The 25,169-nt window shown below is 43.6% G+C and overlaps 3 protein-coding genes and 1 long non-coding RNA gene across 22 annotated transcripts; 2 read left to right on the forward strand and 2 right to left on the reverse strand.

Moving 5' to 3' along the window:
• LOC110434945 lies at positions 331-10,016 on the forward strand. 18 transcript variants are annotated; one of them, XR_002452535.1, is made up of 13 exons: positions 493-704; positions 1,910-2,013; positions 2,763-2,859; positions 2,944-3,000; positions 3,722-3,778; positions 4,335-4,578; positions 5,257-5,325; positions 5,772-5,866; positions 6,556-7,913; positions 8,024-8,830; positions 9,328-9,403; positions 9,502-9,561; positions 9,644-10,016. It is a non-coding gene; the product is annotated as an uncharacterized LOC110434945 (long non-coding RNA). The 18 variants fall into 18 exon arrangements; XR_002452531.1 differs by having other exon boundaries at positions 494-704; positions 9,640-9,668; XR_002452534.1 differs by having other exon boundaries at positions 498-704; positions 8,024-8,212; positions 9,640-9,668.
• On the forward strand, positions 10,042-15,309 carry LOC8078939 (mitogen-activated protein kinase kinase kinase 3). The gene is made up of 9 exons (XM_002452844.2): positions 10,042-12,062; positions 12,795-12,879; positions 13,007-13,069; positions 13,295-13,452; positions 13,563-13,638; positions 13,729-13,788; positions 14,130-14,234; positions 14,570-14,791; positions 14,911-15,309. Exons 1-8 carry the CDS (start codon positions 10,813-10,815, stop codon positions 14,747-14,749), a joined length of 1,977 nt encoding a protein of 658 aa, XP_002452889.2. The 5' UTR covers positions 10,042-10,812; the 3' UTR covers positions 14,750-14,791; positions 14,911-15,309.
• Positions 15,465-17,445, reverse strand: LOC8075208 (pentatricopeptide repeat-containing protein At1g05750, chloroplastic). Its single transcript, XM_002454576.2, has one exon. It carries the CDS (start codon positions 17,289-17,291, stop codon positions 15,801-15,803), a length of 1,491 nt encoding a protein of 496 aa, XP_002454621.1. The 5' UTR covers positions 17,292-17,445; the 3' UTR covers positions 15,465-15,800.
• LOC8078940 (protein CPR-5) lies at positions 17,866-21,493 on the reverse strand. Of its 2 annotated transcripts, XM_021460012.1 has the most exons (6): positions 20,947-21,061; positions 20,374-20,502; positions 19,762-19,818; positions 19,641-19,676; positions 18,858-19,559; positions 17,866-18,770 (listed from the first exon to the last, which is right to left on the reverse strand). In XM_021460012.1, exons 4-6 carry the CDS (start codon positions 19,674-19,676, stop codon positions 18,234-18,236), a joined length of 1,275 nt encoding a protein of 424 aa, XP_021315687.1. In that variant the 5' UTR covers positions 19,762-19,818; positions 20,374-20,502; positions 20,947-21,061; the 3' UTR covers positions 17,866-18,233. The 2 variants fall into 2 exon arrangements, with proteins under 2 accessions (XP_021315687.1, XP_002454622.1); XM_002454577.2 differs by lacking the exon at positions 20,374-20,502 and having other exon boundaries at positions 20,947-21,493.

Here is a 25,169-nt window from a genome sequence, read left to right on the forward strand (position 1 = left end):
GGAATGAAGAGAGAGAGAGACGCTTGCAGTCATCAGCGATCACTGGGCTGCTGGCTCACTTCAATTCTGAGTAAATGTGTGATCGAGTGGGGCTGGTTTAGTTTCAAAAATTTTTGTAAAATAAATATTATAGCACTTTCGTTTATATTTAATAAATATTGTCCAATTATAGATTAACTAGGCTAAAAAAATTCGTCTCGTAAATTATAGACAAATTATATAATTATTTATTATTTTTATTTATATTTAATTTTTTCTTACATGCGCCGAAAGATTCGATATAACGAGAAATCTATTTTTTTTTATAATTTTTTTTGGAACTAGGGATCGCTGTATCATAGTACGTCCCATCTGTGCTTGACTGCTTGTAACAGAAATGCTATACTTCACCCATGCGTTTTCTGGTTTGTTGGCACACAAATTTTCTGTCCGTAGGATGAAGAATCGACGTGTGGTCGTGCCCATTTGCCTTGTGACGCTGATTTACCGGGCCCACTCTGAGCATTACTGTTTCAAATTGGGAATCGTGCCTGTCTGTGTCTCATTTCCTCATCGTCTTCTCCCCTTCCCCTCCGACGCTCGCCTGCCTAGAGAGGCGATTCGGGAGGTGACCTCGCTGCTCCGCCGCGCCCCATCTCTACGCGTCGCCTCCTCGTCATCGATTCGGTGTCTCCGTGTCGTCTGCCATTGCCAGAGCTTGGAAGGTACTTGTGTGTTCAACGCTTGCTCTCCTTGTTTCTGTCAGCGTCGCGGCGATTCGAGAGGTGACCTCGTCACCCCGCCCTACCCTGTCTTTGTGTGTGGCCTTCCCCTCGCCGAATCGGTTGCTTGCTCCTCGTCTGCCATTGCTAGAGCTCTGGAGGTATCTGCGTTCATCGCTTTTCTCCCTTGTGAAGTTTGCCTCACCTGTTATCTGATGGATGGCGATTTGGGAGGGGAATTTCTGGATGTAGACGGGGGATTGCCGTTGGATTTGTTGGATTTTGGGTTGTGGCTGTGGATTTGGTTGCAGCAGAGGCTGTTGCTAGGATGTGTGGCGCATTAGCTCTGTTCGCAGGCAGGTAGATGTTCATTTGTGGCCGTGGTTCCTTGCTCAGACAGCAGGCATGGCGAGTGCGTGGGCCAAGTGGGACTTGCCGTCTGGGCGCGCGTTTGGCAAGTAGTGGCATGGGGGCGTTGGGTTAATCCTTGTTTAATGTCTGCATGGTGCTTGCCCAACTACTCCCTTCCTGGACATTTGATTCAAGTTCTGGGGCGTGCTTAGTTACTGATTCATGTCTCCGAACATCTTATTCAGGTTCACTACAACCAGTTTTTTATCTCTGTTCATGCTTTTTTTCTTCTCATTTCGCCAGATCTTGTATTCTTAACTGAATGCATAGAAAATACCTTGTTTTCTTGGTATGAATTGTATATATAGTTGCAGAGTTCTAATGATGCTAGTATATAGTTACAGAGTTCTATGAATCATATCCCCTTCCCTTGAGCTCTGCTTGCCTTACAGTATATAGTTACAGAGTTATAATGATGCTAGTATTGTTGAAGTGATCACTGTTCACTTGCTTTTTTAGAACAACAAATGAAACAATTTTACAGTATATAGCATCCCAATTCGTGAGCATAAGGTTCCAATCTTAATTCAGATAATAATAATATTAGGTTGTCTCTGTAGGATTTTGGAGAAGGTATGCTGCATGTTCGTTTTCACTGCCGTCTATTTATAGTTTGGCTTTAAAATCTGATCTGAATGCTTTGCTTCAAATAATCTACAGTTATTCTGCTTTATCTTTTATAACATCACAAATAGTGTGAATGTGCAGTCTGCATCAATTTGTTGGTCTCATTGGATAATATGCTTTTGTTGCTCCTATGATCTTATTTTTGTTGTTTCTTTTCTACATTGTTGCAGCACAGAGAGTTGAATAAGCTTATCTTGGAGAGCCGCTGAAGCTCCTTGTTGATAGAGGGACATTGAGGTCCTTGTACCACAGCCCTGAGGCTGAGAAACGTGCAGTGAGTACTTGTCTTGCAGTTATCCATTCTAAACAAGTATTGTTTTCCTGTTCTATCAATTCTTCGGAGCTGTATCGCGCTATGTGAAGTTAGTTCTATGTAAGTGCTCTCTGAGTTCCTTATATATAGGTTGTATATAACTACTGAATTCAGTAAATAGGTTGATGATGTATATGACTACCCAAGCTAGTTTATGCCCTCTTCATATATAGGTTGAGTCTGTAGGCTCATTGATCATTTCTGCAGTCCCTTTTAGCCTTTGATATCATTAATTCTGTGAAATGGTATATTTTCTCTTGCTATAGTTTCCTCTCTGCTAATCGATTCACTAGAAATCATCCTAAGATCAGTGTCAAAACTAAAAAACTTAATAAGCATATAATATCTTTGCATAGTATAAGGTAGTAGAGATTCTTTTTTCTCTACCTAGGAAAGTTAAATAAAATGGCTGCTATCATCTACATTACTTACTAGCTTGAGCTCTGCTCTTCTGGAGTATTTTAGGAAGAGCAATAGAACTAGTTTGGAGCTCTGCTTACAGTACAGTAAATTGCTATATTGCTTACTGAATGTGAATGAATTAAATAAATTAACATGTCACTGTTGTCACACACAGTGTGAGCTGCTCCAACTTGCCGATGCCTTAGTACTAACTTACATTCAAAATTTATTAATATCTGTAGCAGCAGTAACTTACAAAATCTTCAAAAATTGAACTATGCATATTTCTGTATTATTTGTTTTTGCAGGAACCAAGAGATCCCGTGGGGTTCAATTGGTGCTGAATATGTTGTTGAGTCTACTGTTATTTTCACTCACCAGGAGAAGGCTGCAGCTTACTTGAAGGTACAATCTTCTACCTATTGTGTTATTTAAAAATTTATACCTTATTAGTTCTAGTGTTTGAAGCATCTAATGGTCTTCCTGTAGAAAATGCATATATCTGAAGCCTAAACTTGAGAAGTTGGCAGCAGAATACCATCCAAGGTTCGAGAGTTTTGTCCCCTAGATTGGACAGAACTACACAGGCTGTTTTTTTTGGACAAATTGTTGATCCCTGTTACAACTTAATATGCAAAGTCCAGTTATACTGTTTCAACGTGAATTCCACAAAAGCTTGTGAACCGTGTTGAAGTAACAGCAAGTCTACCCTTGCACTGTATTTGTAAATATATCTGAAAACATATTGTTTCTTATGATTTGTGTTAGCACAACTTTTTCTTTGTTTATTGTGATTTGTGTTAGTCCACAATCATTTTTATCCTTATCTTTTCATAGGAAAAAATTGTTTCTTGTGATTTGTGCTACCACATCTTGAAATCTGTAAATTGTGATTTAGGTGCTAATTGAAATGCCTTTTCTCCCTCAGTTTCTAACTACTGCTCAGTGTTACTGCACCTAAAAGTTGTGTTTATTGCCTTTTTGCCTTTCTAGTTCATGTGAGAGGAAGAGGGCACTGATAATGGTGGTAAAGACTAAGAATGCGATATGAAGCTAAACTCTTAATACTATCTCTGTAGCAGTGTAACAGTCTAGTTTTTCTTTGTTGATTGTGATACATATGTAGCAGTAAATTGGCAAGTATGCATTCCATTGTCTCCAAGCATGTTGTCTTTTACTGCCCACCTATGTCCTAGCTACTCATTTCAGTTCTTTGTCTTTGTCTTACTAAATAAAAATTCTAATATATTAATTGTGAATGTTTTAGCTCTCCGCGGGGAAGCCAGAAAATTGACATGCTCCGCTCAGTTGTGTATAGCCTTGGGTAAGTCTTTTTGAGTTAAGCCATGTTTGGTTCCCCTTGCTAAATTTTAGTCAACTAAACTTTAGTCACTTTGGTAGCTAAACTTCCAAACACACTGACTAAAAAGGAGCTAAAATAGTTTAGTCCCACTAGTCACCCAAGAGTAGCTAAAATAATTTTAGTTGCCTAAAATTTAGTAAGGGAACCAAACAAAGCCTTAGAGTGAGACGTGCATATTTTGATACTGACCCTGAGATGTCATTCAACTATATATTAGGTCTTGATTCTATACATATACTATAGAATAGTAGGAGCTCTCATATATTTTAACTGTGTGCTGCATATACTGTACAAGAAAGCTATGTTTAGTATCCATTTCTTTTATTGCACAATTAAAAATAGGAAGTTGCATACTTCAGTTTCTGCAACTATGGTGCTGAACATGTGCAATATCTAGTCTTGATTATGATAAATAATTTATTAGGTAACTAAACATATTATACTGTACTACTCTCACTAGGAATTCTTTTTAAATAATTGTTAGTTGATATTTATGTCTGATGACTTTTGTCCGTAGAATATGTTGATCGTTCCGGATGGTGCATGTCATGTTGATCGTTCCGGACGGTGCATGGTTCCGGATGGTGCATGTCACTGTCACGCTCATGATGTCCCAAGCAGATCTTATCATCTCTACTACCTTAGGCAAAAACATGACGGATTCCCACTACAAGCTCACACAGTCTCTCCTGACCCTGGTCAGACGGGCAGACACTAGACGATGGCCAAGCGCTAGTCGAGTGTCTACCATGCGCAATGCCGTAAGCCCCACCACCACCACCATCTGCCGATCTACCTTTAGCCTTGGCATTCTCAATCTTCTTTTCCGTGCACCTCATCATCCACATCCGCTTGCCGCGATGGGGGAGAAGGACAAGGTTGCCTGCTAGGTGCCTTGGAGGCTTGGACGGTTGCGAAAGAAAGTTGTTTCTGCTGCTTGCTTACAATGTGGAACAAAGTGAATAGTGTTTTGTAAAATATACTTTAACATTCAAGAAAATGGGCCTTTAACACAACAAATCTTGTAATTTCTAAGACTATGATTTTATTAAAACAAGGTCTTTCTGGAGTTTTAGAAATTTAAGACTTAACTTTTTTTTTAAAAAAACTTTTTTTATGTGTCTCTAGATTGTAAAACTACAATTTCATGATGCCACAATTTTCTAAAACTATATCATCCAAATAACTGCTTAACTATATTATTTGGTACAGTACAATGTAACATGTGTTAATTAGAGTGTTCAGTGGTCGATTGGTTATAACTTCATGTATCGCTAGAGCATGAAGCCATAAACCTAAGTACAGATTGCTCGGGCAAATGACAATTATTTCTTTATCCATTTCTCTTGTGATTTATGCTAACACTTCATGAACTTTGTTAATTCTAATTTGTGCCAACACATATCTCATTTTTGTCATTTGTGTTTCTGTCTATGCAGGGTCTATTACAGCCAACCTTCTATAGCCCTTTGAAGACTACTTACTAGTTCTACTAGGACTAGAATAAGGTAAGAAACAACTGCAATAATTAGGTGGTTTGGTTGTTTTTGTTTTGGTTCACAGTTTTGTTTTTCTGAATTCTATTTCACACATCTTGTGATTTGTACTAACACATCTTGAACTTTGTTAGTTGTGATTTGTGCCAACACACACCTCTTTTTTTTGTCCTTGTTCTTCCATAGAAAAAAATTGTCTCTTGTGATTTGTGCTAACAGATCTTGAAATTTGTTGATTGTAATTTGTGTCAACACACACCTCTTTTTTGTCCTTGTCCTTCCATAGAAAAAAATTGTCTCTTGTGATTTGTGCTAACACATCTTGAAATCTATTATTTGTGATTTGTGTCAGTACAAACCCTACAGACTCAGCACCTCCTACCTTCAAACATTCTCTTGTGTGTTGGTTAGGCCACTATTGTCCTAGACCTTGACTGCTGGCTTGTGGATCCTTGCAGCTACCCAGAAGACTGTTGATGTGCGCTCAGCTAAGGACTGTAGGGGTGGAAGGGGTGCTAGTTTTAATATCATTCCTAGCAGCATTGGAGCTAAGGTTAGAAATTGAACCCTTCTTTTCCTTGTGCGCTTTGTATAACATGTAATCATGAAATACCTTCATGGTTTGTATGAAAAAAGTAATTTGAAATATTGTAGTCTCAACTCTTCAATTGCAATAAAACATTCGGTTACACAATTGCAATCACCAAGAATGTAAATTGCAGCTACTAGGAAGTGCAATTTTTGTTCTCAGCATATGCAATTGTCGTTCTAGGCATAATTTATTTTAAGATTGTAATATCTTGTTCATTAAACAAATTATATATATTAATTGGCAACTAAAATTAACTACATCCCTTATTCGATTGATAAATTTTGCTTCCATATGGAAATTGCAGCTCATTATTGGGCAGGCTATGGATCAATGGCTACCATTTGATGTTTCCTTTCTCTTATTTCTTTTTGGCTTCACTAGGATTATATAAAGTATTATTAGTTCAAGAATATATGCATTTGGATTCAAATTCTATTTGTAGCTACACAGTTTATAATGAAGCATTGAAAATTACTCTCCTATTGTGTTGAATTTACAGCGCATATTTGGGTGTAGTTTGCACATTTGCGCACTATAATTTCGGTATACTTGAAGTATAATTTTTACCAGTCTATTCCTATCAGTCTAATCATCTTCCTGTTAGTTCCTGATTTGTTCGTGATTTTGCACTATGCTCTCTATGTTTCTAGCCTTTTAGACCACATCACAACCTCCCAAGTGCTGGATCTGCTTCTTGTGCACAGTGAGCAACCAGGGCCGCTCTTGGAGCAAGCACAAGCAGCAGTCCACTTTTTGCCATCCTGACTGTGTCTATAGCTCCCATGATTACATATTCCATGGATCTAGGTTCTCCTAGTCTTTCATCTCACCTGTTATTTTGTTTGTTGTTGCTTCTTTAGAGAAATTGATTTACCAGAGAATTTGATTCAAAAGATTGGTGTAGTAACCTTATCTGATGAGGTATGAATCAGACTTGTAGTGCTTATTCTTCAAATTTCCTTTGCAATCTGATTCCTGCCCCTGTTCTCTGCTCTGCATGAGCAGAGCAGAGCTTTTCCCAATGCAAAGTAGATCTATTTTGTTTGCTTTGCTTTTTCCCAAGTCTTATCTTTTGTTTTATTTCTATGGATTCTCTATTGTTGGGTTGTTTTTCTAGACTGCTGCATGTTTCATGGACCACTTTCTTTTTTTTTAGTTATTGGGCTTTACAGTTTTATTCTTCGGTTGCACAGACATTACAACAGATCGGCTCTGCGTGGGCTTTGTTTTAAAATCAAGTGTTTTATAGGCAGCCAGCAACCGTGTGCTAGCTTGTGCTAAAACACATGGTTTTTGCTCTGTTGAAAATCATGTGTTCTGCAAGCAGCCAACAACCATGTGCTAGTTTGTGGCTAAACACACGGTTTTTTCTCAGTTACAAATCGTGTGTTTTGCTACCAGTAAACAACCATGTGCTAGCTTTTGCTAAAACACATGGTTGTATAGTAGACAGACTCGCTTGTAAAGGGGCTGGCATGCCGTGGGCAGTAGTTGCACCATGCCAATGTGCCGGTGTACCGTGCTTGCCTGGACGAGATCGAGGGACGGGGCTACAATCCCAATAGTCCTGGACGACGAGGAGCTCTGTTGGTTTGCCTTCGGCAGTTGCCACTTCGGAAGCGCCGCGGCCCGTGGCAACTCGGAGCTAGAGAAGGGAAAGAGACTCTGGGCTGCGAGGACCAAGATGTGAACTGGAGGCCCACGGGCTCGTTTTCTCTTTATGAGCCAAATTCCACCAGTACGATCCAGGTAGGTCGTTCTGGTTAATGGACTACTAGCGGCCTGTTTGGATTCACAAAGATTATAGAAGCTGGCTTCTAGAATCTAGGGAGCCATCCAAAAGTCCTAGCTTATAGCTAGCTTTAAGAACCCAGAGACCTACAGATTCCACAATCTGGTAAGCTGAGGGAACCCAACTTCTTACAGCTTCTAGTCATCAAAAGACTATCCTGCCCCTATCTCTTTCTTCCATAGCTACAACATAAAGTAAAATAGTGAAGGTGATAAGGTAATTTTACTCCAAAACACCTGTCCTTCATTAGTGCTTGTATCGCCTGGCTGGCTTGCCCTTCAACTGTTTGGCGCAATTCTTCATTGTACTCTTCTCTCTCTGAGCAGATGGTAATTTGGGATGGCAGAGTCGGCAGAAAGTCAGCTAGAGCAGGTCGTTTTGTTTCTAAAAGTGTCGGCAGAAAAGTACTTATTTAGCAGTACTTTGTCAGGGATGGATTTGTCTTTGCTGTCAAAGAAGCATCGTTGATTGGTCCAGAAAGCTATGCAAAGCAAAGCGCAAGTCAGCTCGAGCAGGTAGCTTTGTCTCTTAGCAGTAAGTCGCGGTGAATCTTTTTCGGTTTTTCCCTTTAAATAGCTGCTCGTTTATACGTTAACGTAATTTCGGTGCAAAAAGATTCTAAACATGATTCACCAACTCCAAGTTTTCATCAGGGCTTTCTACGAATAAATCTATATGTTTCTGTTAGCGAAGATGTGTGCCACTCTTTGTTTCCGTCTGAATTCTTCTCAGGGTTTATTCTGATAAGGTTCAGTGATCAATCATATATTCCCAATCAGCTGAGCACATCACTGCCCCCATAATAAATACCTTCGTTTCAGATTTATGTTTAGTTTTGCACACATATAACTTTGAGATGTGATGTGACCATCCACTCTTATCCTGCATGTGAATTTTTAGGCAGTGATCACCACTGTATATTGAATGAAGTGCTTCAAGTTTTTTTTTTTCTGGAGTATAGATTGTATCTTTTTTTTTTAGAAAAAAAGTCACCATTTCTGATCTGGGTTTGTCAGTGAAGGTTCTTTGGTATTAGTATCTGAGATGCGTCCGTTGGAAGAATCAACGGCCTCTGCATATACAACGCAGATTCTCATGGGACTTCCCTATCTGCATCATAATGTAACGCATAGGTGATCAGATGTCATCTATAGTAATTTTATTTCCTTGGTAATTCAGAAATGATTTTATATTTTTTTCTTAACTCTTGGGCTGCAAACTAAAATATAAACAAAAACAGTCATTTTTCTAATGTGAGATTACTGTGTTCAAAAACTTACTTGTGCCCAAATAGCAATTCAGCTCCTGCTTCATTAATATTTAATAGAGACAGACATACATCCCTTATCTAAAAAAATTGTCTGGTGCCTTGTTCGTTTCAGAACTAAAATTCAGGTCCCTGCAAACTTGTTTTACAAAGTTAAATCAATGTAAAAGAGATTACTTTTCTCACCAGTTTTTGTCTAAGATGTCTTCCCTGCAATTTATCGTATCAAAACACTGAGTTTCAGTACTACTCAACATGGTTAGTCTTGCTTGCATCCTGCTGCTAGAGTTGATCACTTTTCCTGCTTTGCGGTGAAGTATATTTGCACTATTGTAATAATGGTAAAATACCTTCCCAATGCAGTGATATTAAATGTGCAAACATTTTACTTGACCTAAATGGAGCAGTGAAAGTGGGAGATTTTGGAGTGGCAAAGCAGGTTATTTTTCTCTCTTTTGGTTCTTTCAAATAACCTTTTTCTTACTTGATTAGTAGAGGACGTGAAAGTTTAACCAATTTAATTTAATCTAATGTTAGATCAAAGTGTGGAAGCAAAAAAGATCCTGTGCAGAAAGTGTGTATTCGATAGCTCCTGAGGTATATGAACTCATTCCACTCTCCAGCAGTTTTGCATGCTAGTATCTTGACTGCAAGAATGAAACTGTTCATTCAAAGGCAGGCAGTGTTTTCCTTCGTCCAGACTAGCAAAAAGTCAAAATTCAGGTCATACGCGGGGCTCCATACGGGCGTTCTGCTGACATCTGGAGCCTTGGGTGCACTGTCCTGGAGATGCTCATCCGAAAACCTCCATATCGTGACGAGAACTGGGTTATGTGACTTTACAAACTGCGTTCACATGATTCAGTCAGTGGTTCTCTGAACATGCCTACACAATCCTGTAATGTAAGGCTATCTCTAACAGGAGAGCCATTTGGGAACCCAAACCCAAAATGGGTCTCCAACACAATACCTATAGCCTCCAACAGAGGACCCATACAGAAGACCCACTTTGGGTATCAGGAGAGGCATAACCCAAATTTGGGTATCCTCTCTCCTCGAGACCCGTTTGCAGAGAGTGTTGTCTTTCAGGTCTTGTTGTTGGAGAAGACTAAAAATAGGTATAGAACCTTTTTTACCTGTAGCGCTACCCAAAGGACAAATGAGTCTTGTATTTTGGGTGAGGATTGTTGGAGATAGTCTAACTGCTCCACCACCATCGTATCGGTTTTCCACCAAATTGGTCGCGGGCGCTGATGACTCGCGAGTTTATACACAAGTGCCTCCGGGTGGACCCTGACGACCGGCCGTCTGCGGACGAACTGCTGGGGCATCTGTTCGTGGCGCTGCCGGACCCGGAACAGCATGTTCCCTGATCGAAGCTGTCACGTTCAGACTGACTGAATGATCAGTGCAGGAATTCCGGTTCTCACGACGGTTCCATTCTGAAAGTTCAGAGCAGTCGTAGCACCGTCAGGTGAAGAGGCCTCTGGATTCAGATGCTGCTTGTTGTTTAGCCGCACGTGTACTTTGTACATGTTGTCCTTTATATACGTAGGCAGCTGGTGTATACGGACGGGCACACGTGACTGGGCATCCATCATTGACTATTTTTGTTGCGTTTGACGGTACACCGTACACATCCATGTTTGACCATGACTTGGTGGAACGATCAAGGACGCTACCGTTCTGACCTCCATCCCCGATCCGTAGCCGTCGACGACCAGTTGCTTCGCCGATGTGCACCGCAGCCCCGAGATGGAGGCTAACCGGCTAGTCCAGCGGCTCCAGTCCAAACGACCAGGCGCGCTGGCTGCGCTGCCCACATCCCTCAGTCCTGACGCGTAGGCCATGTCAACGTGTGATGTGACGGCGACCCCCTGCCTGCCTGCCCCGCCCGGTCGTCCGCTTGCCTTCCCCGTTCCGCCGCTCGCGACGCGATACGCCGTGACAAAAATAACACGCGCGCAAGGCGCCGACCCGGTCGCTTTCGGCTCTCCCTATTCCCCAACGCAGCGACCACAGCCGCGCCGGGTCAAGAGCGCGCGCGCACGGCAAACGGCATCCGCGCCTCCCAGGTCGCGGAGGAGCACTGCGTTGGGAAAGCTTCTGAAGCAGAGGCAGCAACCCCCCCTCCCTGGCTCCCTCCCTCATCGTCAAACCCCACTCGCAACCGGCAACCGCGGACGCGTTCCGCCTCGCGCCTGTGCTGCTTCCCTCCTTGCCCTGCTCCCCACGCAAGGGCCACCGCGCGCCGGAGACCATCCCATGGCGGCGCCGCAGCGTCCGAGGCCGCAGCTCGCGCGCATCAACGCGATGAAGCACTCGTCGTACCCGGCCGAGGACGACGGCGCTGAGGACCTGGCGCCGGTCGACCTCGGCCCGGAGTTCGCGTCGCAGACCAGCTTCCGCATCCGCCGCGGGGGCGCCGAGGTCGCCGACCTCTTCCGGAAGCTCGGCCTCAAGGGCCCCGAGGACTTCACCATCCCGCCGGCCGTCTATGCTGCCGCCATGGCGCACATCCCCAACTCTTCCCGCAGCCGCCGCCAGTCGCTTGAGGCGCCGCCGCCGCTGCCGGGTGCGGGCGCCGACGGGGTGGCACCAGCACCACAGGGACCGCCGGATGTTTCTGGACGGGACGCCGTAGTCGCAGCGAGGCTGGATGCAGCCGTCGAGGATGAGCAAGCTGTGTTGGCCGCCAAAGTAGTCCAATCGGAGGTTGCTGAAGTTTCTGCAGAATCGTCCAAGGGGTCTGGAGTCGAATCGAGCAGCAGAGATGTCCAATTGGAGACAGGGGAATCTTCCAAGCGAGTGGTTGCCGCCGTGGTGAAGGAGAGGGCTGCAGACGGACTGAAGGGAAAGGGCGATGTGGTCAAGGTGGATCAGCTACGAGTGGAGAGATCAAAAGCGGTGGTTGTCGAGGCGCCAAGAGAGACTACCGCTGCCGTGGTTCAAGCTGTAGCGGAGTCCCCTTCTCGCAGCACCGAGTATTTGATCTCACCGTCGCCAAACAGGCGGCTTAGGAGAACTATCACGTCTTGGCTCAAGGGACAGCATCTCGGCAGTGGATCTTTTGGGTCAGTGTACGAGGCAATCAGCGAGTAAGTTTGATTCTTCCTACTTCATGATAATTATACCATATTCGCATTATTGGGTTTTTGTTTGTCATAATTAACTAGGACAGAGAGGACAATGGAAGCACAGCTACACTTTTGCTCTGCAAGAATATACATAGTAGGTAGTACTGTATTGCTGAAACTGTGTTTATGATCTGATATATCAGCTATCAAGTTCACTAATCTTAGTGTGAATAATTCGAGAAGCTTTCAAATATATTGCAATCGATGTAATACTTCTCATTTTAGGTGCACTTAACTATTGCCTGACTTTCAAAAGAATATATCGAGCATCGGTTTTCAGTTGACCTTAAGTCAAGTCTTATCCGTTGGATTTTAGTCTATCTTGGAATCTTTGTTTGTGGGAATACATTCTCCTGGTGTTTTATGCAGAGTCCTGTGTCCCATCTGAGCTTTCACTTCATTAGGATTCTCTGTGCCAGAAACAATATTTAGTTATGTATATATTCATTATAAGATTGGCATGCATATATGGATCTTTTCACAGGTTGTCTGTGATGTCATTTCTTGATGTTGGCTAGCATTATATGAGATCAATTTATTATTTTCATAGGAACTCCAGAGTTCACAAATTTTCTATTATCAAATGCAGCCAACAGGCTATTTGGTGGGAAAACATTCAGACATTTTCGATGAACACATACATGCTGTGCAACACAATATTTCAGAGACTGACTTCTAACATGTCTTTTACAGTGATGGCTTTTTCTTTGCTGTCAAGGAAGTATCATTAATGGACCAAGGACTCAATGCAAAACAACGCATTCTGCAGCTTGAACATGTGAGTTATGAATTATGCATGCTTGAGAATTATGCTAATTACACTGCTTCAAACATGTTTCTCAATCATCCAATTATTTTCTTGACTTCCACTGACAATAGGTAATTATTTTGTTTCACTGTTTCAGGAGATATCTCTCTTGAGTCGTTTGGAGCATGAAAATATAGTTCAGTATTTTGGAACAGATAAGGTACTAAACTCATTTCTATAGTCATGAAGTTTGTTTCCAGAATAAAACTATGATAAGCATACATTTATTTTCTATAATAAATCTTTCTCCATGCGGTGATTGCTTTGTTGTGCTCCGTTTTGTGCTCTCCTTTTGTTCATATTACATGCTATCTTCAAGTATGTGGCAGCTGTCCATCGTGAATGCTTTTTTTAATGTTAAATTTATGGGATGAATTCGTTGCAGGAAGGTGGGAAACTATATATTTTTCTTGAACTTGTTACTCAAGGATCTTTAGCAGCTTTATATCAAAAATACCGTTTGCAAGATTCACAAGTCTCAGCATATACAAGGCAGATTCTGAATGGTTTGCACTATTTACATCAGCGGAACGTTTTGCACAGGTGAGTTAGGATTGAATTAGAATGATATATCAATTTGATTTTCTACTTTATATTTGGATATATGTTTATGTTATCTGGATATTGAACATGCTCATCCTCTATGTTACTAGAGATGTAAAATGTGCCAATATCCTAGTTGATGCAAGCGGATTGGTCAAATTAGCAGATTTTGGACTTGCAAAGGAGGTATTCACTGCGACATTCTAAACGCCGTAAGTTTCATCTGAGTTCTACATCAACATGTTGGGCTGACTCTTTCTAATTTGCTTTTGCAAGATGTCAATTTTGAGCCAAGCAAAATCTAGCAAGGGAACTGTCTACTGGATGGCCCCTGAGGTTAGTCTGTGCAGTTGTGGTTCTGTGCTGTTTCTATCTCAGTGATCTTACAGTACCATGTTGAATTATTAAAATAATAATTCTAAGTATCTCAAGTGGAGATTACCTGAAAATATCCTTGTAGTGTCAACCTTAATGATGTGCCTCTCCCGAGTTCAGTTACTTGACAGTGGCGAGTTTGATACTTATGAGCCATCTAATTGTAACTGAAAAACTTGTAAGCACTGTGACAAACAAAAGTGTGATATGACTTCAAGCTGTTACTTTACTCTGAAAAACTTGTCTTGCAAGTTGCGACCCAATATTGTGGGCATTTCCTGATGGCATATTTTCATTATTAGGTTGCTAAAGCTAAGCCACATGGACCTCCAGCGGATATATGGAGTCTTGGCTGCACAGTTTTGGAGATGCTGACAGGAAAAGTGCCATACCCTGATATGGAATGGGTGAGTGATTGTGCCTCAATTTTCTGCTGCAGCAGTAACAAACTTGTATATACAACGTGATTTAAAGTTTAAACTTTGAATACAAGAAGAAAGAAAGAAGGTCCGTGTGGCTACTTTTCCTGACTGATAGATTTGCTGTTTATCTATCTATGTTTGTTTGTGCAAATGTCATATGGTATAGTGGACCAAAAATAGCAGTAGTCTTGGTCAAGATGATTCCATTATTTTTATGAGTAATATAATAAATGATTAAATGTGCACGCACAAGTAGCACGTCTCTTGATAGAAAGCTATACTTTCATGGTGAATGATATCACATTTCTCCTGTTTTGTAGACACATGCTTTGCTTAAAATTGGTAGGGGAATACCACCAGAAATTCCTAAAACATTATCAGAAGATGCGCGTGATTTCATAAAGAAGTGTGTTCAAGCAAATCCAAATGACAGGCCATCTGCTGCTCAGCTATTCGAGCACCCATTTGTGCAGCGACCGCTGCAACAATATAGCACGTGATGTTCTCCTTGGTTGCTAACACATTTGATTGTACATAAGCTGGTAAGTCTTCCAGCCTCCTATTAAACAAACAGCTGCTTTGATCACCTCCATCTTATCACTCAAGAAAATATTTAGCTCAACTTGCCAGTACTAATGATCTTTTTTTTTTCGTTTTATAGATTTAACTTACATCCGAAAGCTGTTGCTGTAATGAGGATGACCCCTTGTCCTGTATTCTGAGAATGAGCCTCAATCTGAAGGCAACCCTTGCTCACTGTACCATTTTCATGCTTTGTAGTTTAGGGGTGATGTCCAAAATTGCTTTAAATCTGGTAAGCACATCCAGACACTTCGAAGCAGCAATGTTTGCCCTAATGTGGGCAATTTGTATTCGGTTCAAGATGGCTTATATAAGTGGTTCTTTTGTGCTTGTCCGCCCTTTACACCAAGCTCTAACGACTATTTCAGATTATGTGTGCCTGAATATCCGGCTGATCTAGTGTTTATTAGTGTTTGACAATGGACATTTTGGCCAAACGGGAAACCACTCTAATGACAAAAATGTGTTGCTGGCAGTATAATGAGGTGTTGTTCAATGCTCTAATATTTCGTGTTCTGTTTCTGGCCACGTCTCCATGCCTGTACAGGTCAAATTCCAGTTGTGCTGATGTTAACAGAGCACCCAGAATTCTAGTGTCTGTACTCTGTAGCCGATCATTGCCTTAGAGCCACATAAAAGCAACATGGATTGTCTATGTTGATCGACCTCATCAAATTGTGATCAAACATGCTGAAATCAACTGACTCTACCAGTGTGCCGTATATGTTGAATCCCTACAATGATGGGCAATTGTCCTGTCCAAGTAGTAGTAACAGGCTAACAGCTGCATGCACTAGCAAGCTACAAAGGCAATGCAGACACATTTATCTACACAGATGTTCCATCTGTTGGAGCAGCAAAGAACCACCTTTACAGAGAGGACATTCCACAGGCACAAGCAAAACTTTGAACCCTGTGGTGCTGCCTGCAGAAGCATTGCATCTTCCACATTCTTGCAGTCCCAGCAGCTCAATCCCCATCCAAACTGCTGCTTCCATGATCATCACAACCATACATTGCCATCTCGTGCCTGAGTAGCCCAAGCATCTGGCCAATCTCCTCGGCCTGCGGATGGGACCGATCACTCGACACGAACTCGTGCACGTCGCCGTCGATCTCCACGATGCTGTGCCCCGGCCGTTTCTTCACCCCGCGCGCTTTCATCAGGCTTCGGACCTTCCCCGCGCCGTCCCACTTCCCGACGGCCGCGTAGATGTTGGAAAGCAGCACGTAGTTGGCATCGCCGCCGGGGTCCAGCTCGAAGAGGTGCTGCATGAGCTGCTCGGCCATGTCCAGGTCGCCGTGCATCCGGCAGCCCGCGAGGAGTGCCCCGAGCACCACTTCGTTGGGTCGCATCGGCATCGTCTCCACCACGTGCATCGCCTCGTCCAGGCGCCCGGCACGACCAAGCAGGTCGACCACGCACCCGTAGTGCTCCATCCGCGCGGCTATACCATACTCTGTCGTCATGAGATCATAGTACCTCAGGCCGTGCTCGGTGAGACCGGCGTGGCTGCAAGCCGTGAGGACGCCGGTGAGCGTCACCGCGTCCGGCTTGAACCCCTGCCTCCGCATCTCCTCGAAGAGCTCGATCGCCTCCGTGCATAAGCCATTGGCTGCGAGTCCGACGATCATCGAGTTCCAGGAGACCACCGTCCGCTTCCTAATGGAGTGGAACACCTGCGCCGCGAGCTTCACCTGTCCGCACCGCGCGTACATGTCGATCAGCGAGTTGGCGACGCGGACATTGCGCTCCAACCCCTGCCTGAGCACGAGCCGGTGCACCCACATCCCGAGCCCGAGCGCGCCTACCTCGGCGCATGCAGATACGACGGCAATCAACGTGACGTAGTCCGGCTCGACGCTGTCCAGCAGCATGGCGCGGAAGCAGTCGATGGCCTCGTCATGGCGCCCGTTCTTGACGAACCCGTCGATGAGCGCCGTCCAGGAGACCTTGTCCGGGCCGGGCATCCCGTCGAACACCTCGAACGCGGCGTCGACGAGGCCGTTGCGCATGAGCCCGGAGACCATGGTGTTGTAGGTGACGACGGAGCGGACCGGCATTGTGTCGAACAGCTGGAGCGCGAGGTGCGGGAGGCGGGACGCGAGGTAGAACCTGGCGAGGCAGGTGGAGAGGAGGAGGTGGGAGGGGAATAGCTTGAGCGCGCGGGCGTGGAGGGTGAGGGCGAGGGGGCGGGCTAGCGGCGAGGATGGGGAGTCGGCGCAGGCGGAGAGGACGGTAAGCAGCGTGACGTCGTTGGGGGCCGGCGCGGCGGGGGAGGAGAGCATAGCGCAGAGAGACGCGGCCGCCGCATGCAGGTCACCCTGGCGCGCCGCGCGCGCGATGGTGGACGTCCAGGAGACGACGTCCCGCGGCGCATGGCGGGGTGCGCGTTGGGATTCTTTGGTGGAGCGCGGAGGTGGGCGGAGGGCGAGAGACGGAGCCGCGGGCACAGCCATGTTTCTGCTTATCTTTTGCTGAACACCGCCTGAGCCAACGCGGGAGACCCCTGCCCTGCGGCATCTAGTTCCAGATTTCCAGCCATGTCGTGATTAAAAAAAAACATTTTCAAATTTCAAGACAAACTTGCACATGCCATTTCATATGGACAGTTAAGCATCTACAGAGCCATTGTAGGCCATAGCAAAAATAATTTGGCCACACTCAGTTTTTAACCCCACTTATTCTGAATGAGAGCATTGCACAGACAAGCAAATTCTGCTGAAGAACTGATACACATAATTGATGCTGCAGCAACTCTTTACAGATCTATATCACCGTACATCACTGCTGTACACATAACAAATCCAAATAATGTGTACAGATAAATACATATGATACATTGAGCTTCTGCCTTTACAACATTCATGCATCTGAAGAACTATATGTGCAAGCAAAACTTTCATGTGGGAGTGGATTCCCATGGGAAGAAAAGAACTGCAACTTATGGGATGAGGAGGCCCCTAGATCATGGAGAAGAGAAGTTCCAATCACTCTTGACAATGCCCTTGCACACAAGAGCCACAAAAAATATGCAATGAAACTGCAGAGACTAATTATATTTATAAGCTTCCTGGTAACAAAAAATTACATTGGCGATATGAAGTCTTGCTCTTGATATAAGTAGCCATGCACATAGGAGCACAACTACAGAACCTGGCCCATCTGATATTTCACTACAAGGAAAGGAAAGATTTTGTTGTCATTCCAATAGCTCTGTCTACATATCTTCGGTGTGAGGATGAAATGAAGCCAAACAAAATAGCTTTCCTCCTTTAATACACTGAAATCCAATTCATGTGGTTCTATTGAACAACAGTGGCTAAAACTGCAAAACCTTTTACACCTTCACAAAATGGGGTTGAGCTTACACCGATAACCACAACCAATCTTCTAAATAATCAATCCTCAATGTTACTTCCACTGAATCTGGACTTCAAATATTGAACTGCAAGCTCTTTCCAGTCTGACAGAGATGCAAATGGCAGCAAACCAGCCAAGCATGGCAGAATAAGTGTCACCAAAACATAAAATGCGTATCGGCGGGTCCAATATGGTAAATGAACAGCCTTGGTCCTGTGAGTCACAGAAATAGGACCATAGAGTATGTGATGTAAAAGAGATGGCCAAATGTTTCCAAGTAAATGGATGGAGCAAAGGGCCTCCCAGTATATAAGCCATACATTTCCATCCCCACCCAATGTGTCGACACAACGGCTTCCAAAATAACCACAAAGAACTCCCAATATCATAACATTGAATGTTACTGGCATGTTTGGTCCAGTCATTGCAGAACGCTGGAATATCAACCAACCAATTAATAGGAGCATCAAAATTCCAAAGAATATCCTTGTTGCTGCTATCACATGGCATTTGAAAAGCAGCAAACCAGAGTTGAATGCGGACACTGAACTTGGCATCCACCAAGATGTATACTCCTGCAAGAAAAGGGAACACATGGTATGAACCTCTCAACAGTGGCACTGGAAACAGCTAATTCGTATCAGAAAAAAAGTGGTACATACCCTTGAAATTGCTGCACAAGCTGAAGTAGCAGCAGTTATCCTCTGGTACGAGTAAATATATGTTCCATATCCAAAACAGACAGACATGAGTACCACTGCAGTAAGAAGCATATCTATAAGTTTCCTGAAAAGTTCTGCATGCTTTGTATCCTCCATTTCAGTCTTGAATTTCTTCTCTTTGAAAGAGGCTTTCTCAAATCCCATAGAAACTTTGATCTTCTCTAACATGTGTGATTCAGAGCTCAGAGCTAACTGAGATCGGCTCAATTGCAATTTTCTCATAGTAAGTCCTATTTCAAGCTCCTTGAGCTCATTTGAACGAGTTTGCTCATTCAGAGATCTCTCAAATACACTAAGGATGTGCTGATCAATTTCTGGATTAGATCTGCTACGAGTAAGGTGAACCAGCTGGTGATTGACGCCCGCATGAAGAACAATCTGATTATTCATGGAACTCGAGGGCATGTCAGTCTGGACATCATGTATCTGACTTTGTGAATCAGCACCACCCAACTTTATTTCAGGTAATGAATCAGCACCACCCAACTTGATTTCAGGTACAGAATTACCATCTTTGTAAGAACATTGTGCCATATCTTGTTCATAGACAGGTGTTTCATTGATAAGGTGAATGGTTCTCAATGTACTACCAAAAGCTTTCTCAAAGTTACCCATGAAACTCTGAAATCTGTCACCATAAATCTACAACAAAAAAAAAGGAGATATAAGAAGCTTATGGAAAGTGGAAACAGAGTAGTGAAAAAGAAACTGCCCTGCACATACATTTGTTAAGGACTCCTTCACTGCCGAGGTACACATCTGCATCCAGAATGGGTGTGAGAACATCCATGGTTTTGTTCCAAACAGCAATCATTTACGAGAAGACTGAAGACAACATATATACCTTTGAGAGGACATCAGGTCGTAATCTTCCTTCAGAACCATTGCATCTATTTAGAACCTGTAAGAGAAGGAGGTGTTAGTTTTTGAAGCTGATTGATTGGTGCTGCCCCAAGTAGATCCACCTAAACCATTTCACTAATTGCACAATTTAAGTAACTTATAGAATGTACATCCTCCTATTAGGCCAAAAATATAAGTAGCAAACATTCCAGCACGCACTATCAATTAGAATATTAGGATGAGATGCTCATACCTTCACACACCTTGATTACAAGCATGTAGTGCTTAAGATTCAAACTCATAGGATTTATTTTTAAAAACAAGCTAACAACAGAACATAAGTCAAACAGAACCATAATCAAGATAAGCATTAAAAATCAAAGTATCTAATCCCCAGCCCTTTAGATATGTGGTGCATTCATATGGCAAGTTCTGAACTGAACACCAAAAAAAATCTTTGATGAGCCAAGCAAGAATAGTAGGATCTGAGTCATCCAAAGTTCCTTCACTTTTTTTTTTGACAGGGGTAACCCAGCTTTTATAGAAACTATATACAAGAATACAGTTCCTATACTTTTCCGCCAATCAGAACTGAACAATTCAAAATTCTTACACATTCTGTCCATTTGAGTTGAGGTCTTCTTCAAACAGCATTATCCCAAGTTCGACAAAACTCATCAATTTTGCACTGAATCAAACAGAAATCTTCAGTGGCTTGAGCAGAACCTCATGTTTGGTAGAACTGCAGTCACAAACTCCATTAAGATCAGAGCAGCTGGGTCTTGAGATACTGTCACACAATGCAAGCGCCACTGGGAGAGCCAAATAATCTCAATTCAATGAACAGCGTCCACTTAGATGGCAGAGAGAAAAGACTAGCTTCTAATCTCAATAGTACCAAACAATTGCTGACAGTTTACTGGAACAACAACTTGGGTTGGGGAAGCTTAAACTCTTTCTTGCAGACAATACAAGCATCGTGCAAAACAAACAACAATTTGGGTCTAAATGGAACTACCAATTAACGAATAAGTAGTAACCAACTACATATTCTCGCGCACAAAATTCCAACCATCCAAACATGGCAAGACAAGCTGGAGCGCACGAAGCGCGTAAAGATTGAATCTTTGGGTCGCCGCCGCGTAGACAAGAAGAGAGAGAGAGAGCCAAGATACATCCCACTCACCTGGGCAAGCACCGCCGCGAAGGACATCCCGAGAGGCAGCGCGAGATCTTGCACATCGTCGCCACCGGCTCTCTCCCCTCCCCTAACGGCCACCCGCCTCCGGCGCCGGCGCAGGTGCACCCCCTTCCGCAGCCAGGAGCGCCCGGACGCCGAACCGCCGTAAGACGAGGCCGACGACGCCGACGAGGACGCCCCTCCGGCCTCCGGCGATGCGGCGGCGATATGGGACCCGTCCATACGGGAAGGAGGGCCCGTGAGGAAGAGAGGGGCTAGGGTTTATTGACTGAAGCTGCAATACTGCAATTCTGCCCCGGCCCGGACTCCGCGTGGAAGTGAAGCAAGGAAGGAATTCTTCGCCCTGGCCGTTTGCGAGTTCGTCGTGCTCGTCTCGGCTCTTTAACAGGAAGGAGAGGTCCGGCTATGAAACGAACTGGAGGGAGATGAGAACGCGATAGCGAAGCGGCGTCGTAATGACGCCGAGTTAACCGTTGAAGCAACCGTGGAAGGAAACTCCGGTGAACTCGCGCGTGTAAAACAGCACACCTCCGATAAAAGTTCGTTTGGACGTGGATTCGTCGTTGCTTTCCTTGTATATCTTTTTTACCGTTGCTTATTAAGATCTCTTTTTTTTTTGGTTAAAAAAAAAACACTGAAGAAACATTTCAATCCTTGTCAATCTTAAACTGATGAAAGGAAAGGTTTGTACATGCCACGTTGTTTCCTGTAAATATACAACTTGCATCGACGAAGTTTAAAGGGTGGATTGAAATTTGAAGCTTGTCATCACATCAGAAGTTTCGGATTCAGTTAGCAGAAACTGCTCGGCAACTGCAGCCCCTAGCACTCCTAAATTTGGGCCTTTGTGAACGATTTTCTGGCCCGCACACGTTTCGCATCAAACGGGTACACGCAAGGCATCACATCGCAGGCCCGTTTCCACTCGCGAGGCCGTCTAGCTCCTGCTGGGCCCGCGTCGGGCCGTAGAGTGGCACCGCCGCGCCAGCCCACCTCTCCGTCGAACCTCCCGTTCTCCGTGTTCGCGAGCGTCGGTCTGCCGGCGACCAAACCCGTTCTGATGAGCGGATACCGACTTCGACAGGTTCAGTTTGGATCAGCAGTGTTGTTTCTGGCCACCCTTTTGATGAAATACTTGAAACCAGGGACCGAGCAGTAAGATCAAATCACACCAAATACGGGCAAGATGCCCGATCGAGGGGAAAAAAGATCAAACCACACCTGGACCTAGAAGGCAGAGGGATGATCATACTGTATCCAGTTCGAAGGTCGTACACACATCCAATTTGCCGTCGCTGATTTTGTTGGAAACATTGGGCGCCAGCGTGTTGCAACATGCAAAAAAAAATTTCTCTGGTTACGTACGGGTGCGAAATCGGCAACGGACAGCTTCGGACAGACGACAACAACGAGGCTGGGAGGGAGAACAACTACGTACCTCGGCCCGGCCCCTTTGCTTTCGGAACTTGGAAACGGCGCTTCGTCGATTTGTTCCTGAATGCCCGTATGCAAGAGCTCGGGACACAGATCCTGTGCAGTGGTTACTACTACTGCAAGATAAGCAGTGGCTGCACCTGAGCCATCCACACGAGAATGAACGGCTTGGATGAAACCTTTATTTTCTCTTTACTTTATTCTACCAACAGCCTTTTTGGAGGGAAATGGTAGGGGGCAGAGAAATGTTTAGCGCTATTTTATTACTAACACTATGTAACATCCCAAAAATTTACATTCAAAAATCACTCGCATTAAAAATTATTTTCAAAATATATTTCAAAAACTATAAAATAATTTGAGCTCTATAGTATCTCCATCTAATCCATCTATATTTATTTTTCGCGTACAAATAACAGCAAGTACCAGCAAGCCTACATGCAAGAAAACATAGCAGTGCACCTACACGAATATATATCTCATGCATGCATGCAGGACATGCCACCGACCATTTGCATGCACCTGCATGCAAGGACACGGCGATTAGGCACCGTCCATTTGCATGCAACGTGCATGCAAATGGGACATCGTCCTTCGCATGTAATTAGGCACCGACCACGCGCTACAGTAGCATTTTTAATGGCACGCAGCTGAGCGCTTTGGCCTATAAAAAGCCAGCCTCGGGTGCTCACTCTCACCACCCGAGAAACACGTTCACTCACTCGCTCACTCGCTCTCACTCCGCGTATACCGTATACGGCCATACGCACAAGCCGAGCTCGACTGTCGTCGCAAGACGAGGTGAGCAGCTCATGAGCATCTCCTTGCTCTTCTCTGTCTTTCTGTAGTATTTTCCTGTATTTTTTCTTGTATTTGTCTGTACTATTCACTGCCAAGAACTCCACGAATAGAACCATGACATACAGAAGAGCTCTAATGACCCCTGCTAATTTCCCTCTAACCATGCATGCGTGGGCCATAAGCATTAACTCCAAATAGTACATGCATGCACCATGCACTACCAGCCAAAATTCATCTCGTGAAGCATGTATTTCTTAATCATCGTTAGCCTTTTTCGCATGATTAAAATCCGGCCATTTCACAAATGCCACATGCTAACTCTGATTTCAATAATTCTTTTTCCTAAATTCATCTAAAATCATGATCTACCTCCCATATTAATTTCATAATTTTTGGAGCTCATTTGAATTTATATGATTATTTATCTGTGCTTGTTGTCTATGTCGGTCGTCGCGTATTTTAGCTGACGGAGTGAACGAGCCGGAAAACGAGAACGTTGGAAACGAGTACCGCGAGTTTGACGCCGAGGACCCGGACTGTCAGCAGGAGTTTGCCGAGGACGCCGACGGAGGCAAGTCCAACCGATCCCCTTTGATGCATATTGATCCTATTTTTAAACACAACCCGTAGAAGCCGTTTTAAATATTGCATGTACGATATATGTACGAAGTATTTTCGCTGCTCAGTTAAAACCTGTTGAATAGCCATCCTTGAATTGATATTATCCGGTAATTGTCTTGTTCCAACCTAGGAACAAATAATATGCTACGACAGAAATATCATTATTTAGTATGTTTAAGACTTGTTACTCATCCTGGATACTCATCGCTATATTTTTTAAATATAATGATTTTAAAAGTAAAAGGTATGAGTGGTGAAAATAAATTGTGGGTATCGTGAAAGGGTTAATGAACAAGTTACAAATGTAATTACTATGGAGATGGGGCGGATGGGATCTCTTTTGGGATGCCCTGGTGTTGTGGCTTATACCTTGCGGGGTTAAGCGTGAAGATATCCGTCTTGTCTCGATTAAGGACTGAGTTGATGATTCATCTTGCCTAACTCATTTATCGTACAACCACTCGCCTTGCATGGGAAAGGCTTAGTCTAAATCCCTCTAGTTAGTATGGCAATCACCTGGAGGCAGGTGTGCAACGGGACACTAAGTGATGTATGTGAAATTGTGGAAATATATGAAAAGAGCTTTGTGAATTATTGTGGTATCATGAGATGTGGCCTTAGTGTTCCCGTGGTGAGCGCCATTACTTAGCTATGGAGGGTAATGACTTTGATGGATCTGTGCTTGCACGACGGTGTAAGTTATGGTATCCTACTTGTGGAAAAAGTGTACAACCTCTGCAGAGTGTAAATCTATCTGGATAGCCGTGTCTGCGGTCTCGGACGGGTTATGGTTTGGTTTCAACAACTAGATGGGTTGGGATGAGTGAAAGCATGAGAGTGAGTGTGATTTTGGAAATAAATGGTTGACTGCCATTGTGTTGTGGGAACAAGGGTTCAACAACACTTAAAATTGTGATCAAACCCCCATTTTCAGAAATACTATAATATGTGGAAAAAGAGGTCTTTTGCAACAGTATTTGTGAAATGAAACCTTGCATGTGTAAAAAGATAGCTTTATGCAAATAAAACTAAGCCTCATCCTTGATTTATCCATATGCATATATATTGTTATCCCCTTCCGTAGGGTAAGGTTGGATTTGCTGAGTACTTTGTACTCACCCTTGCTTTATTAAACAGAGGAAGATCCGGACTTCGATCACGAAGTGGCGTTCGAGTAAGGTCGTATGTGCACCCAACTAAACCTGTGGCATTGGGACTCGTTAGATGTTCGATTGTGATATCGTTTGTTTCTGGGTCCTTTGGACCTATGTTGTATTTTGGTGTCTTATTATTATAGCGTGTCTTCCTTGTCCACGCTTACCGAGACTACTGCGCTGAAACTTATCTGATGT

This window comes from Sorghum bicolor, chromosome 4 (genome assembly GCF_000003195.3).
Source record: "Sorghum bicolor cultivar BTx623 chromosome 4, Sorghum_bicolor_NCBIv3, whole genome shotgun sequence".
Taxonomy (NCBI): Eukaryota; Viridiplantae; Streptophyta; class Magnoliopsida; order Poales; family Poaceae; genus Sorghum; species Sorghum bicolor.

Bases quoted from the DNA above. Each gene is read 5' to 3' on its own strand.
- LOC8078939 (XM_002452844.2), top strand. From the start codon at position 10,813: ATGTCAACGTGTGATGTGACGGCGACCCCCTGCCTGCCTGCCCCGCCC. The intron at 12,063-12,794 runs GTAAGTTTGATT...TGTCTTTTACAG, and splicing joins GTGTACGAGGCAATCAGCGA to TGATGGCTTTTTCTTTGCTG. The intron at 13,639-13,728 runs GTATTCACTGCG...TGCTTTTGCAAG, and splicing joins ATTTTGGACTTGCAAAGGAG to ATGTCAATTTTGAGCCAAGC.
- LOC8075208 (XM_002454576.2), bottom strand. From the start codon at position 17,291: ATGGCTGTGCCCGCGGCTCCGTCTCTCGCCCTCCGCCCACCTCCGCGC.
- LOC8078940 (XM_002454577.2), bottom strand. From the start codon at position 21,183: ATGGACGGGTCCCATATCGCCGCCGCATCGCCGGAGGCCGGAGGGGCG. The intron at 19,819-20,946 runs GTGAGTGGGATG...CTTCTCTTACAG, and splicing joins TCGCGGCGGTGCTTGCCCAG to GTTCTAAATAGATGCAATGG. The intron at 19,677-19,761 runs GTATATATGTTG...TTCTGGATGCAG, and splicing joins GACCTGATGTCCTCTCAAAG to ATGTGTACCTCGGCAGTGAA.